At 50.9% G+C, this 16,170-nt stretch overlaps 5 protein-coding genes across 5 annotated transcripts; 3 read left to right on the top strand and 2 right to left on the bottom strand.

Moving 5' to 3' along the window:
• Positions 1-494: 494 nt before the first annotated feature.
• Positions 495-1,421, bottom strand: An14g03220 (uncharacterized protein; the record flags this gene model as incomplete). The annotated part of the gene is made up of 1 exon (XM_001400910.1): positions 495-1,421. The coding sequence occupies one exon, from the start codon at positions 1,419-1,421 to the stop codon at positions 495-497; it is 927 nt and encodes a 308-aa protein (XP_001400947.1).
• Positions 1,422-1,666: 245 nt separating this feature from the next.
• An14g03210 (uncharacterized protein) lies at positions 1,667-2,671 on the top strand (the record flags this gene model as incomplete). The annotated part of the gene is made up of 1 exon (XM_001400909.1): positions 1,667-2,671. One exon carries the CDS (start codon positions 1,667-1,669, stop codon positions 2,669-2,671), a length of 1,005 nt encoding a protein of 334 aa, XP_001400946.1.
• A 1,239-nt stretch (positions 2,672-3,910) lies between these two features.
• Positions 3,911-9,886, top strand: An14g03200 (uncharacterized protein; the record flags this gene model as incomplete). The annotated part of the gene is made up of 1 exon (XM_001400908.1): positions 3,911-9,886. One exon carries the CDS (start codon positions 3,911-3,913, stop codon positions 9,884-9,886), a length of 5,976 nt encoding a protein of 1,991 aa, XP_001400945.1.
• A 462-nt stretch (positions 9,887-10,348) lies between these two features.
• On the bottom strand, positions 10,349-12,109 carry An14g03190 (uncharacterized protein; the record flags this gene model as incomplete). Its single annotated transcript, XM_001400907.3, has 2 exons — positions 10,349-11,176; positions 11,237-12,109. 2 exons carry the CDS (start codon positions 12,107-12,109, stop codon positions 10,349-10,351), a joined length of 1,701 nt encoding a protein of 566 aa, XP_001400944.1.
• Positions 12,110-14,399: 2,290 nt separating this feature from the next.
• Positions 14,400-15,154, top strand: An14g03180 (uncharacterized protein; the record flags this gene model as incomplete). Its single annotated transcript, XM_001400906.3, has 5 exons — positions 14,400-14,427; positions 14,528-14,543; positions 14,632-14,716; positions 14,815-14,949; positions 15,023-15,154. 5 exons carry the CDS (start codon positions 14,400-14,402, stop codon positions 15,152-15,154), a joined length of 396 nt encoding a protein of 131 aa, XP_001400943.1.
• Positions 15,155-16,170: the final 1,016 nt, after the last annotated feature.

Here is a 16,170-nt window from a genome sequence, read left to right as displayed (position 1 = left end):
GCTAGTCGTAGTACAATGTCATAATCCTCCGCATACTAGTTACCGGGATCAGGGTTGGATCACAGTAGCACAGAATACAGGAAGCAACAATTGCTACTAACAAAACAAGGAGTATACACCCGAATAAGCACATTACTGTATGGATCTGAATGATAGAATGAAAAAAATAAATGCGTATCTTTCCAATAATATGTACTCCGGAAGGATTATCGCGGACTTGCTGGTCGTAGTTTCGACGGCTTCAAGGTTCCCTCCCACCTATTGTTTCCGCATGCCGAAATGCAACGTCCTAAAGCTGACACAGCTTCCGACGGCCAGCACGCATATCGACTGAGGAGCATGGAAGTAAATTTGATTGCATGCAGAGTCTAGTAGTATACTGCCATGTATGCATGTTCCAGGGCATAGATTCAGAAGTGGAAACTCCAGGCCTCCGTTAAACTGAAGCAATTATATGTACAGCGCCCGCGAACTAACTACGCATGCAATCTATGTCAACTGCTGGTTCCCGTCTGGACCGAATCTCCAGAGACTCTACCGTCCTGTCTCTCCGATCCAAGAATCTCCGCAGGTGGGTCGTTGGAGCTTTTCTGAGAATGTAACACTTGCTTATAAACCGGCTGTTCTTCCTCCTTCAAACCACACCCAGACGGGTCCCTTCGGATAAGAAAGTGTTGAACCCTTGCATCTACCGATTGCATCTGATGCTGAGTATTCTCCCTACGCCCTTTCAGAAGGCGGGATGACTCTTCGTTCAGCTCCCAAAGTCGGTCTTCGTAACCGCTGCTGAGTTTGCTAATCCAAGATGCCTGCAGCGCTCCGCCCATTAATGTCAGAAGAATGACGAATGTCGCAAAGGTCCGATGGTCCACCAAAGTTTGCTGCTTTCCCTGGTGGCGATTATTCCACCTTTCCCAGTCTTCCCAGGTCGCGTTCGCGTATATCGGACCGTAGTTACTGGAGCCTGTTCTAGCCCAGGATGGGATCGGCGTCTCATAAGGATGGAGATTCCACCCCGCACCACTGAAGTCGTAGGCGGCTCGTCTACTTGGATCCGATAAGATTTCATGGGCAGCCACTAGAATGTGGTATCGCTGGAGCCTCACTTCGGGCGTGAGGTCTCTGCATAGTGGATGTCCGCTACATGGGCGATCTGGGTGGTAGATTTTGACCATTTCATAATATCGGGCCTTGGAATAGGGTGCGGTCCGATCCTGTTTAAACAGCTCGTAGGGTGTGAATGTGGGAGACGACGGCCATGAAAGATCCGTCTCAGGGTTGTGAGAAGCGGTGGCATAGCGCCTGGCGGAATAGCGAGACTGTGAGGGGAAAGAACGATACCGAGGTGGCGAGGACAGACATGGGGAGTTCAGTAACTGCAGTCCACCCCCACAGCAAAGGATGTTGGGTTTCTTGAACATGGCCGCATGGTTTCACATGGAGAGATATGTAAGACCTCTCCGGAATGTCTTAGACCGATGGCAAAGTAAAAAGTGCCGGGGTTTGAACGGGATTGTTCTAGTCGTCGATACAAATGCTCCCGCTAATTCCGAAGTTCGGATCTCCACATGAGGTCATCACGTGCGGATCTCCAGAGCTCCAAAGCTTCCCGCATGAAAACTACTTTTCATCCCCGTCGACGCTGGGTATATTTGTTGTATAGAAAATGCCAGATTCACGCGACGATTACAGCCGGAGACGGCACCGATCCCCCTCCGGCTCTCCGGCTCCAGACCGCGATCAACGCCAGCGACGCCGTGACGAGGACCGTGGCAGCGATTCCGGGCATCGCGAATCTCATCAAAGCTCCCGAAGAGATAGCTCGCGACGACGGTCATCCCGCAGCCCGGCCGACCGACGAAGCCACAGAAGAGATTACGACAGTCGCCGTAGTGAGCGCAGGGATAAGGAGGATGTCTCAGAGGATGACCGGAGAAGACGCCGACATACTTCCGATCGAGAGTCTTCATACCGTCGTCACCGTGACCGAGATTCGTACGACAGAAAGGAGAAGTCTTCTCGCAGACGACGTGATTACTCGCGATCCCGCTCGCCTACAAGGCGCTCGCCGGGCCCGGACTCGCGCGCGCCAGTACGATCAAAAGCGCCCCTACCTCCGCAGCAGGATGCATATACCTCGTCTGAAGTAGCACGGACTGGAGAGTCGGAAGGCCCTCCTCCGGAGAAGGAGAAGCCCAATTTCGCCCAAACTGGGCGATTGGCTGCAGAGAGCAAGACTGTGAATGTAAATGGTAGCTCTGTCGTTCTCAAATACCACGAGCCCCCGGAAGCGCGCAAACCCCCAGCAAAGGAACCGTGGCGATTCTACGTGTTCAAAGGGCAGGACCTTCTTGAAATGGTGGAATTGGGTATACGCAGTTGTTGGTTGATTGGGAAAGAGCAATTGGTTGTGGATTTTCCTCTAGAGCATCCGAGTTGCTCTAAGCAGCATGCCGCGCTGCAGTTTCGCTTTGTCGAGAAGAGGAATGAATTCGGAGATCGAATCGGACGTGTCAAGCCTTATCTGATCGATCTGGAAAGCGCCAATGGCACTACGGTGAACGGAGACGCGATTCCCGCTGGACGGTACGTGGAGCTGCGGGACAAGGATGTGGTCCAGTTTGGCCTCAGCTCCCGCGAATACGTCCTTATGCTACCTCCGCCTGAATAGGCTTGATATCTTACTGACATTACTCCGCATTGATCTTTCAATGCGATGGGTGCCTTGGAGAATCATCCAATCTTCCACATTGTCTTCAAGTCTCATTTTCGGAAACATAACTCGTGGATATAAATCCCGTTCGGTACTTCGTTCGGCATGCTTGTCAAAGCCCCTGACAGTTCGTGCCATCCAATTTCCCATGTTTTTCAAAACATATGATGAAACTCCGAGCTGTTCACGAAAGCAGGCTTGCTCACCTTAACGAGTGATTCGTGTGGAGGTGCTTGAGATAACACGTTCGGCACATGTGTTGCCGTGGATACTCTTATTTCATCCTCCAATGCATTCGCTCCATCCACCAACACAAAACCTCTTCTTATGCTCAGCTGAATGATGAACCAACGGGTCATTATTCGGGGAGCAGGCCAACTGCTACGCAGGCGTCAAATATACTCCCGGCGCGCTTGCTCATCGAAGGCTGGCATTGCGATAGGCTTCAATGAATACCTGTGTAACGATGCCTTTTAGTCTGAAGTTCTCATGTGTAAATATTTACTGAGGCAGCATCGAATAACCTTGGGAAGGGACATGCTCAGGAGTCAGGGAGACGTAGACAGCCGAGTCAAACAAAGAGAGGATTTGGAGGATTTGCAAATGCCTCCTGACAAGCAAGGATATTCCGCACTTACTAGGAGTTACTACTGGCTAGTATCAGTATAAATCAGGTCATATTACGCATGAACTCATAGATAGTATCTATTGAGCTAGTAATAGTAGATATTACTAGTCATTGTAGTGGTAGAGGTTAAGACCATTGGCCACTGGAGTACAAGTAGTAGTAGTGGCCAATTTATATAACCATCGTGACACTGCTTTTCATCTTTAACTCAACTGGTATACCATGTGACATCACTTAAGAAAGAAACATTCCTCATTGGATTCATAATGGACTCTTAATAGCAGCGATTAAAATTCAGGGGCAACCGATCCCTATACAAATGTCGCTGGACCATGTATTCACTCGCTCTTCTCCGCATACTTCCCTACCGGCCGGGCTAGACCACACCCGGTTAGGCTGACAGGCAGCAGGCGGTCACCGTTCTGCCGGATGATCATCGTGCCTCATTATCAATCTGATCACCCACACACACTCCGCTTGCTTGTCATCCCCAAGTCTGGCTGGTCTGTTGATTCTCACTGATTTCTCGGCTCAGTTAGAGGCCAGTTTGTGATTCAAACAAGCTCATAATGGCTGTCAACGGATCTGTTGAGACCCAGTGGCTTGCCCAACTGGCAGCCATGCGCCAGGCTATTGCGGACTTGAAGCTCCCTCAAGACCCCGCCAAAGATACAAGCTACGGAAGCGACCTGGATTTGGATTTCGACGAAGACTACTCATCGCCCGGAACTGCCGATGACGATATCTGGGACATTATCAGCTCCGACGAAGAGGCCAGCGACGATTTCGATGACTATGACGAGCTCCCCTCTCCTCCGACATCATCCGCCTACGACCAGCTCTGGCTCGAGCAGAAGTGCATGAGCCTTGCTGCTAACAAGCCGGGTATGGATGCCGGAGAACTAGCACAGCAAATCACTGCTGCCCTAGCGACGGACAGCGGAGACGACGAGCTGCAGATGTCCCTGGCCGAAATCGTGGGATTCGATGACCTCGACTTCGTGATTGACTTGATTGCTCACAGGGCGGATATTGTCGCGAGCTCGCATACCGGCCCAGAGGCCCAGACAGATGGTTTGATGGCTGGAAAACTCATGACGAGAGCGGAAAGAGAGCAAGCTTTGCGACAGGCGGATTACGAACACAAGCATGCGTCGTTGATGCCGGCTCAAACAAGATCGGAACCGCATTACCCCCATGTATTCAAATTGCACGAGTCCAGAAATGTCCTTGCATTGGGAGGAAAGAGATATGGACTGCCAATGGGCAGTAAGCAAATCGATGAGAAGAAGTATACCGAGGTTGAGGTTCCCGCGTCCAAGGTCGGTACCCTGAGACCCGGGCATAAACTCGTGGAGATCGCCTCGTTGGATGGATTGTGTCAAGGGACCTTCAAGGGATACAAGACCCTCAATCGCATGCAGAGTCTACTATATGAAGTAGCATACAAAACAAATGAGAACATGCTGATCTGTGCCCCGACTGGTGCTGGTAAGACGGATGCTGCTATGCTCACAATCCTAAACGCCATTGGAAAGAACACTGTCCCAAATCCCATCGAAGAACCACAAGCCACCGAGTTTGCGGTGCAGGTGGAAGATTTCAAGATTATCTACGTTGCTCCGATGAAGGCACTGGCCGCTGAAGTTACCGAGAAGCTCGGGAAACGTCTCGCTTGGTTAGGGATCAAGGTTCGAGAGCTTACTGGTGATATGCAACTCACAAAGCGAGAGATCGTGGAGACTCAAATAATCGTTACTACCCCTGAAAAATGGGATGTGGTGACCCGAAAGAGCACGGGAGATACAGAGCTCGTGCAAAAGGTGCGCCTGTTAATCATCGATGAGGTCCATATGCTTCATGACGAGCGTGGTGCCGTTATTGAATCATTGGTGGCTCGTACCCAGCGTCAAGTTGAAAGCACACAATCACTTATCCGTATTGTCGGTCTCTCCGCAACTCTCCCGAATTATGTCGATGTCGCCGATTTCCTCAAGGTCAACAAGATGGCCGGTCTGTTTTTCTTCGACCAGTCCTTCCGTCCTGTCCCTCTGGAACAACATTTCATTGGTGTTAAGGGCAAACCTGGCACCAAGCAGTCTCGCGAGAACCTTGATGTTGTGGCTTTTGAGAAGGTCCGTGATATGCTCGAACGAGGGCATCAAGTCATGGTTTTTGTCCACTCGCGTAAGGATACTGTCATGACTGCTCGAATGCTGAAGCAGATGGCCAGTGAGGATGGGTGTGAGAATCTGTTCAGCTGTCAGGAGCACGAAGGTTATTCGAATGGTCTTGGTGATGTGAAACGCAGTCGCGCTCGCGAACTGCGTGAGCTATTTGCCAGTGGGCTTGGGACACACCATGCCGGTATGAGCCGGAGTGATCGTAACCTCATGGAGCGCCTGTTCTCCGAAGGACTCATCAAAGTGCTCTGCTGTACTGCCACACTTGCGTGGGGTGTCAACCTTCCTGCTGCCGCGGTTGTCATCAAAGGTACTCAGTTGTACAATCCGCAAGAAGGTAAATTTGTCGATCTAGGTATATTGGATGTGCTGCAAATCTTTGGTCGTGCTGGTCGTCCTCAATTCCAAGACACTGGTATTGGTTTCATCTGTACGACCCACGATAAGCTCCACCACTATATATCTGCCGTAACATCACAGCAACCGATTGAATCTCGGTTCTCCAGCCGGCTGGTGGATAACCTGAATGCCGAGATTTCTCTAGGGACGGTCACCTCTGTCCCAGAAGCCGTGCAATGGCTGGGCTATTCTTATCTTTTTGTTCGCATGAAACGAGAGCCTCGCAATTATGGAATTGACTTCGCAGAATTGCGTGACGATCCTATGCTGGTGCAAAGACGTCGTCAGCTAGTCATTCAAGCTGCTATAGTGTTGCAAAAGAGTCAAATGATCATATACAACGAAAAGACCGAAGAGTTGCGCGCGAAAGATGTTGGCCGCATCGCCAGCCAGTACTATGTCCTGCAGACCAGCGTCGAAATTTTCAACAATCTGATGCGTCCTCGAGCCAGTGAGGCGGATGTGCTCAGAATGATCAGTATGAGTGGTGAATTCGATAACATCCAAGCACGGGAAAGTGAGTCCAAAGAGTTGAATAGACTGCGTGACGAGGCCATCCAGACCGAGGTAGAAGGAGGTAATGACTCGCCACATGCCAAAACCAACATTCTGTTGCAGTCATATATCTCTCGTGCTAGGGTCGAAGACTTTGCCCTGGTGTCTGATACAGGGTACGTGGCGCAGAATGCAGCCAGAATTTGTCGTTCCTTGTTCATGATTGCATTGAACCGCCGTTGGGGTTACCAATGTCAAGTTCTGCTGTCACTCTGCAAGGCTATCGAGAAGCAGATGTGGCCCTTTGATCACCCATTCCATCAGTTCGATCTTCCTCAGCCAATTCTCAGGAACTTAGATGACAAGCTTCCGACATCCTCCATCGAATCTATGAGAGACATGGAAACAGCCGAGATTGGCCAACTGGTTCACAACCAAAAAATGGGGAAGACGTTGGCAAAGCTGCTCGACAACTTCCCTACCCTTGGAGTGGAGGCTGAAATTGCCCCATTGAACCGTGATGTTCTACGAATCCGACTGAGTCTGTACCCAGAGTTTATTTGGAATGATAGGCACCATGGTGCTTCCGAATCATACTGGATCTGGGTGGAAAACTCAGAGACGTCTGAAATATACCACCACGAATACTTCATTCTCAGCAGGAAGAAGCTCAACGATGAACACGAGTTGAATTTTACCATCCCGCTGTCCGATCCTCTGCCTAGTCAAATCTACGTTCGTGCGATATCTGACCGCTGGTTGGGCGCAGAAACGGTGCACCCTGTGTCTTTCCAGCACCTGATTCGACCAGACACGGAAAGCGTATACACTGACCTTCTCAATCTCCAACCGCTTCCCATATCTGCGCTAAAAAACCCGATACTGGAGGAGCTCTATGGGCAGCGCTTCCAATTCTTCAACCCCATGCAGACGCAGATCTTCCATATGCTGTACCACACCCCGGCTAATGTTTTGCTGGGCTCCCCGACAGGTAGTGGAAAGACTGTAGCCGCAGAGCTGGCTATGTGGTGGGCCTTCCGAGAAAAGCCTGGCTCGAAGGTTGTTTACATTGCACCAATGAAGGCGCTCGTTCGTGAACGTGTTCAGGACTGGAAAAAGCGTCTTACAGCACCAATGGGCCTGAAATTGGTTGAATTGACAGGTGATAACACTCCTGATACGCGGACTATCCGGGACGCCGATATCATCATCACAACCCCTGAAAAGTGGGACGGTATCTCCCGTAGTTGGCAGACTAGAGATTACGTGCGGAAGGTGAGCTTGGTGATTATTGACGAGATTCACCTGCTGGGTGGTGATAGAGGACCAATTCTTGAAATTATCGTGTCTCGAATGAACTACATTGCTTCGCAATCCAAGGGTTCTGTTCGTCTGATGGGCATGTCCACTGCATGCGCGAACGCGACCGACTTGGCGAATTGGCTCGGCGTGAAAGAAGGACTGTATAACTTCAGACACTCCGTGCGTCCTGTGCCGCTTGAGATCTACATTGACGGATTCCCGGAGCAGCGTGGGTTCTGCCCGTTGATGCAGTCCATGAATCGACCCACATTCCTGGCAATTAAGAACCACTCTCCCGAAAAGCCGGTGATTGTGTTTGTCGCTTCCCGTCGACAGACTCGATTGACTGCCAAGGATCTGATCAACTATTGTGGTATGGAGGATAATCCTCGTAGATTCGTCCGCATGTCCGAGGAAGATCTTCAGTTGAATCTTGCAAGAGTCAAAGATGAGGCATTGCGCGAAGCACTCAGCTTCGGTATTGGTCTGCACCATGCTGGTCTAGTCGAGTCAGACCGACAGCTAGCCGAGGAGCTGTTCGGCAACAACAAGATCCAAATCCTTGTGGCTACCAGTACCCTTGCCTGGGGAGTTAACCTTCCAGCACATTTGGTCGTGGTGAAGGGAACACAGTTCTTCGACGCCAAGATCGAAGGATACAGGGACATGGATCTCACTGATGTCCTGCAGATGCTTGGTCGAGCGGGACGTCCTCAGTTCGACACATCAGGTATTGCGCGCATTTTCACTCAGGATGCAAAGAAGGCGTTCTACAAGCACTTCCTGCACACCGGCTTCCCCGTCGAGTCGACACTACACAAAGTGCTGGATAACCACTTGGGCGCCGAAGTTTCCGCGGGAACAATCACAACGAAGCAGGACGCTCTTGACTACTTGACCTGGACATTCTTCTTCCGCCGGCTGCACAAGAATCCTTCCTACTATGGCCTTGAGATCTCCGCTGAGGAGCACAACACCATGGCAGCCCAGGCGATAGCACAGGACTTCATGATTGAGTTGGTTGATAAGTCGCTTGGGGAGCTGGCCGAGTCTTCCTGTGTCGTACTCGACTCAGCAACTGGTGATGTTGATCCAACCCCGTTCGGCAAGATCATGAGTTACTACTACCTGTCTCACAAAACGATCCGATACCTCATGTCGCACGCTAAACCCAACCCTACCTTCCATGATGTCCTCAGCTGGATGTGTTCAGCAACTGAATTCGACGAGCTGCCCGTGCGTCACAACGAAGACCTTATCAACGCCGAATTGGCACGCAACCTCCCCCTCTCAGTCGAATCGATGTGTGACCTTCCCCTCTGGGATCCGCACGTAAAAGCCTTCCTGTTGCTCCAGGCATACATGTCACGCATCGACCTCCCCATCTCCGATTACGTCGGTGATCAAACCTCCGTCCTCGACCAAGGCATCCGTATCATCCAAGCCTCGATCGACGTGATGGCTGAACTAGGCTACCTACACGCCTGCCACATGTTCATGTCTCTCCTGCAATGCATCAAATCAGCAAGATGGCCCGAAGACGCGCCCCTCTCTATCCTCCCGGGCATCGACCCGGTAGAGAAGAAATCGGCGCTCCCTACTTCACTCACCGCACTCGTATCTCTCCCCTTCAAAGCCACCGAAGCTCTCACCAAGAAGCTCAGTCTTCCCGCGCAGTTCGCAAAAGCCGCGTCCAACCTACCCAATATATCCCTGTCCATTCCCACCATCTCTCCAAACGGTCTCACCGTGACCTTGACACGCAAGAACGCCCCGAGGGACAGAGATTACAGGATCTACGCTCCTCGATTCCCCAAACCTCAGACGGAAGGATTCTTCATGCTCGTCTACAGCGGCGCATCCTCCGATGGCAAGAATGGAGAGCTCCTGGCTCTGAAACGTGTTTCCTGGCCGTCATCGTCAAACCAGCGTAACGGATCTGGGCCCAGCAGGAAGCCAAACGATAACAGGAATGGACCGCTTGTCGTTCGTTCGTCTGTCAAGTTCCCCGAGAACGTGCGGGGACTGAGCATGCGGGTTACGATCAAGGTGATTAGTGATTCGTATCCGGGTATGGAATGGACGCTGTCTGATGTGGAGGTGGATGCGGGGGTGCCCGAGAAGCAGACTTTGCCTGAGTCTTCGACTTTCCCTGAGAAAAGCTGATTCTGGTTCAAACCGAAGCAGAACTAGAAAATAAATAGACAAATGTTAGTACATAGAGCTCAATAGATGCCTTGGATATATTTGTAATCAAGTAAATTTACAAACAGATGAGAGGTACATATAATCTGTAAAAGATTTGGTAGTAGATAGTGTCCAAAAACACCAATTGCAATTGCAAGAGCGTATTTCATGTGTTGACGTTGTGCATCTCCAGAAAAAAAGTGAAGAAAACATGAGAACTAGCGTTAAGCTGACCCAAATGATGAAATGAAACGCAAGAAGAATCCAAAAACCAAATACCACCAACTCTGGTGCACCTAGCTGGATGAGGACAACAAAATGGTGAACGCTACCTGCGCTGTAGAAATAGGAACGAAAAGATAGAAACGTGATATAAGACCAGGAAGAAGAGAACAACAAGCACGTGATCATGACCATAAGCAACTTCCCAAGACTGATCGCTTAGATGGTGTCAACGAGTACCTCCTGTGATCGTCCAGGGAGATGGCTGCGATCAGCTTCCATAACCTGGGGCGCTTTTCCCTTCTTGTCGCCGACACGCTCATTGGGATCCAAACGGTCTGGCCGTGGCCTGATAGGTACAAGGACCTGCCTTCTTCCTTTCGAGACGGAGACGGATCGTGCGATTGAGATTTCGACGGTAGGAACGGGGTTTTCTGGGTCGGATGGGTTGCTGTCCTTTTGGGCGACCCCGGAGGGCTTAGGTCTTGGTGAGGTTGGGGAGGTGCGTCTGCTTGCCGGGGATGGGACCTCGTTTCTTTGTCGGGGCGCATCGACAGGCGTGTCTGACGATTCAGACAGAGTTGATGATGCATAGCTAGCTGTTCGGGGCGAATCCATCTGCGTATCGATCCTTAGCGGTGGAGGTGATTCGCGCACGGGTTCCTTTGCTGTAGGCTTCTTGTTGATGATCTCCCATTCTGGTTCCCTTGCGTCAAAGTAGGAGCGGACAGGACCTAATTTTTGCAAGAGGAGCCGTTCGTCCTCGGAACCAATGGTCGTAGAGGAAAGAAATGAAGACACCGAGTTCTGTTGCTTATGGGACGGCTGGGTGCTGTGGACCATAAGGACCACGCTATTCTTTTCCGACAGATTTTCTTGATTCGATTCCCCCAGGGACGTTTGGCTCTTATGGATTGGGCTGGGACCGCGAGGAACATTCTGGCTTCCCAAGACCTTCGAGGCCTTGCTGGTTCTGGTCGCCGGGAACAGGCTGAAGCTGGGACTGGGGGATTTCGACCGTGTCGGGGTTGGCGAGTGATGGGTGTCCTGGCGATTGTGTCAGTTTAGGAGATTTTTGCTAGTCGAATGGAAATTTAGACACGCTACCTGTTCAGTTGGAGAGTTGCTGTCTTCCAAATTCTTGCTGCGTCTACTCATGGCAGATAGCCTGTTCTTCTTGAGAACTCCTCCAAACATGACGCTGTATCGCTCCAGCTGAATGTCAGGAATGTCAACCTGGAGCAAGGGTCCAGATCCAAGAGACTGTTCCTTCTCTGGGGGCGAACCACTGGTCGCATCCGCGTGAGACTGTTGTGGCTCCTGTGTGGAAGTCTGGATTTCCGGTACTAGAGATGGCCATGCGTCTGTGCCTGAGGTGGGACTGGCAGGATTCTCGTGGCCTGAAGACTGGGTCTTTGGCTGCTGGTCGAATGAATAAGTCGAGCCTTGCATTGGCCATTCGTTTTCTAGCCGGACCTGATAGAACGGCTGATTTGGAGGGGTTGTCATGGCGGCCTTGGCCTTGAAGAGGCCACCAATCTTCTTCCATTTGCTTGGCTTGCGCTGCAAAGAGGGTCGCGTCTGGGGTTCTGCCGGTTTGACAGGAACCGTCTCCTGCATCTGTGACGTGGGAACTTGCGGGTCGATCATACGGGGACTACCCAACGCGACGCCGATAAGACTTCCATTCATGTCATTATCAGTGCTGACGGGTGACGACACTGGGGAAGAAAGAAGCGGGGGAGCCTCGGTGTTGATAGGGCTCATGGCTTGCATCTTCTTCTGCTGGTGCCCCTCAGATACCCCTGGGCGATGAAAGCTCCGATTCACATGAGGCGCCGGGCGGCCTTTATTTGCGCCATCCTCGATACATTTCTGATCTTTCCGTGGCAGCATATCAGGGTGCTTTGATGTAGGGGAAGAGCCAGCCTCCGCCTGCCGAATTGTACGCGACCTCCCCAGAAATGTTCCTCTAGCCATTTTTGACGACTGCCTGTATATCAAATACTGAAGTGAAAGTGAGGGTAAAGTTCCAGAGTATTGCTGAGAGAAAAATAATGGTGAAAAGAAAGTAAAGAACGTTAGAGGGAACCGAGCCCCGTTTCTATCAAAAAACCCAAGACAAAGGAATGGACGGCCTTCCAGAAGACCCAAAATTGAAATACAAGCAGTTCAGACAAGGAAAGAGTCAGTTCATGATGGGGAGAAAAGGAGAATCGGCGATAGAGGGTCAGCGCAGCATAGTTAAGACGTTGCGGCAGTTATTGTGGAGCACTAGGCAGAGCGCTATATCTAAGTGAGACGTGTGGCAGGGGCGAACTAGCGCGAGGGCTTAGATTAACACATTGTGCAAGATCTGACGAAGCGCGACGGCAGAACAGCCAACAGAAATTTCCAGAGAAATTGCTCAGGAGAGACCACACGGCATCCCCGCATGGCTGGCACTGGACACGGACAGTCGTCCAGTCACAGGAATTTGACAGCTCTGTGATTATGACATAGGTGAGTGCTACCGAGAACCACACCAGGCGCTTATTCTAGTAGCTGCAAATCAGCGTTGGATGTTGCGGGCGCATTTGATTACGAGCGCGGGCGAGGGGCCAAAGAGAGAGGCACCGGCCGACGGATTCACCTCCAGCTGGAAACATGAGCGTTGGCGCAGCTGGATTTATTGGTTCCAGCTGTTCTGAAACCCCTATGCGCTCGACCAATGAGGTTGTGAATATCTGAATCGCCTGGCGATCACACAAGGCCTGAGACTCACTCTCAGGACCTTGGTGTTACGGATCCTCTAACCGATGCCGCAGATGAGAAAACCCTTTCGCAAAATGCTCGTGCGACCGTGCCTGCATCCTGTCGGCAGCCGAAAGTCGTCGCATTTTCCGAGTCTCTTGGGCAGTGGATTGCGACAGCCCGTTAAGGCACGAGGCCCGCTAGATAAGAATTAGTAGCCCACTGGGGAAATTAGAGTAAGAGGCCGCCCAGGGAACTGGCCCGCGGCCCTCACCTTAAGTCACGGACCAGCCATCTCCTGAATGGCGTTTCCAGCTCCTTTGTTATTTCGTAGATCATGGGTTGATGGCTATACAATTTTGTAGTATCAAGATTATCATCAAAATCAAATGACGGACGGGATTTCCCGCAAACTGTCCACTGTCATCGACAAGGGAATTGTTGTCAAGGAGGAATAGACCATTAGACTGAGGAGAAAAAAGACCGACTGACGGATGGCTGCAGATGATCCCCAGCACCTGACTCGGTGACAGGCACGTGCCCAGTCAACCCACCAGGCATCATCATCTCAGCTCGGATTCCGCAGGTGAGTGACAGACGCTCTCGATGAAGTTGTCCATGGCAGAGGCATAAGGGATGGATGGGCATAGAAGAGGCGGTAAGGAGGAACCGGTGAAAAAAGGCCCGCAAAGTGGACATGCTTGGGTGTCTAACAGGGTCTAGTTTTTGCACCGGTAGGGGACTAATCCTATACTGAGGCGGGTGAACTACGGAGTCGGCCTGCCGTTGGGCTCTCCACCGCCTGGATGCTCTCTCTAGTCTCTACACATACCGTAGCTTTGGTGGATGATACCAAGGATGAGCTAGATAGTAATGGTGTTGGTTGGATGAGGCTATTCAGAGTCAAGCTCTTTGTTGCTACGGGGATGACGTAGGAAGACATACCGTAAAACTCACCCCCAAAAGGGTAGATGACAGCTGGTCATAGGGAACGCAAGGCAAAGAAAAGGAAAAGGGCCTACTGAAATGGTGTTTGATCTCGGTAAGTACCACTTGGTGCTGAAATTATTCTTTGAAATAGGAGCGATTAGGGAGCATATGATGAATAGACGTAGATGATATTCATCTATCTTACGGTGACCGACAAGCAGAGAAAGTTGAAAAGTCGGGAATTGGCGGGGCAGAAATCAGTAGGAGATGCTCAGCTGGGAAAAGCAAATGGAAACCAATGCCACCCCCACCAGAGCAAACTAACCAACTAAAGTAGCAGCACCTCCCAAGCCCGCTTTAGTAAACTCACCTCATCGTCGGCCTCCTTCTCCCCCTCCTTTCCCACCAACTTTCTTCGAGACTCACCTCTACTATCTACTACCACCTTCCTCCCCCCAGCGCATTCTTTTCCTCTTTCTCCTGGTCGATTCCTAGTCCTCGCCCGGAGTCTTTTACCCCCCAGTTCCACTCTTCTTACGGATTGCTCTGCTTATCCGTATCTTCCCCTTTCCCGACCGTCCCGTCATTTGTTTATCCGACCGTCACCATGGGTCAGCACTCCGCTATTTGGCAAGGTACGACGAGAACACATGCTCCTTCAACATTCCATTCTCTTCTATCTAGCATTTTCTTTTGGGTATTCCTAGGCTGACTCTTGCTCTTCTTCCTGCCTAGGATATGTCGATTCCAGGTACCGTATAACCTAACCATATTTACCCCGCTTCGGCCACTGCCGCCCCTCCAAGTTGGTATCGGAATTCTGACGCGAAGCCATTCAGCTTGATGGGATCTGGCCAATTTGACAAGGCCGGTATCCTGAGCCACGACATCTCCGGCGTTGAGGCCTCCTCTCCCGGCTTCACGGTATGACACGCTCTCCAGCAACCGCCGGTCTGATCGGCGTGACCTTACGGCCAAGCAAGCGCCGACCAGCACGAATCCAGCGTTAACGACCACCATAGATCTCCCCCCAAGAACTTCAGGGCCTTGCCGCTGCCTTCAAGGACCCCAACGCTGCCTGGGGTAACGGTATCACCGTTGGCGGAGAGAAGTTCGTCACCATCAAGGCTGACGACCGCAGTCTGTACGGCAAGAAGGTACTATCGCACCCACCCACCCCCTATTACCTATCAAAGTATTCCACATGTGCTGATATTTATGAACAAACAGGGTAAGGAGGGTATCGTTGTCGTCAAGGCCGTCTCCTGCGTCATGGTCGCCCACCACGCGGAGAACGTCCAGACCCCGAATGCCGCTACCGTGGTCGAGAACCTCGTTGACTACATCAACAACCCCCGGTGAATGGGTCTAAAAGCAGAATGAAATTGTATTTTGTCTCGCCATGAGGAAGGAACACTCGGTAATACTGGTTATTTAAATGTAAATCATCATGGTGGTCTCTTTTCTCGATTGTCTTTTGCTCTCCGGTATTCTTTGCATCAATTGGCATTCATTACACCACGTAGATCCATACCTGTACATTATATGCTTACAAGTAAAGCCATTGCAGCGAACTCTCTGGGATGGGGAGTCCAGACCGACTGATTTCACATGCTCATGAAACAAAGTTTACAGCCCAAAGCTATCTAGCGTCCATCTGTCCCGCATTCCGAATGATATCACCGGCCACTCTGTTATTTTTGACAGCTCCGATCTACTGCAGATGCACAGTAAGGTAATCTTGAAATTAGCTCTTATTGTCACATTACTACCAACCAACATACGTCCCAAACTACCGAACTTCGCAAGGACCGTCTCCCCAGGTAATCTCCTCGTCGGAAAGATATATTAACAATTAAAAGTCTCTAGTACACAATAATACCCACAATATAAAAGCGAACAACACCACCGTCCCGCTCATCCAGACAGTAGCTGTAGACATGGGCCTAGACCAACAAACGATAGTAGTCCACACCACACCATACCATCCCATACCCATCCCATCATGCAAATATTCGTAACAAGAAAAAAGAAGACCCTAGTGCCACATAACTATTCATACACATGAACATGACAAGATCCTCCATCATCGTCATCGTTATCAAAGTCGTTTCTCTCACTCACTCACCCATCCACGCCTATACCCTCAACGGAGAATCGAACTGTGAGTCCCCTGCCTATACTGGCAACTCCGCATTCCTTCTTCCACCCGCCAGCGTCTCCAGAACCTTTTGAATAAATGGTCCCACGACGGGGATATTCCCCGCGAACTGGCCAATTGTGATCAGGAAGTCGCCGAAGAGGATGAAGAGACCGTACAACTCGATTATGAACCCGGTTAGCGGCCAGCGGAGGAGAATGAGTAGAATTCCAGCGGC

Source organism: Aspergillus niger, assembly GCF_000002855.4.
Source record: "Aspergillus niger supercontig An14".
Taxonomy (NCBI): Eukaryota; Fungi; Ascomycota; class Eurotiomycetes; order Eurotiales; family Aspergillaceae; genus Aspergillus; species Aspergillus niger.
The sequence above is the reverse complement of the archived record's forward strand: the minus strand, read 5'-3'. Positions and strand labels throughout refer to the sequence as shown.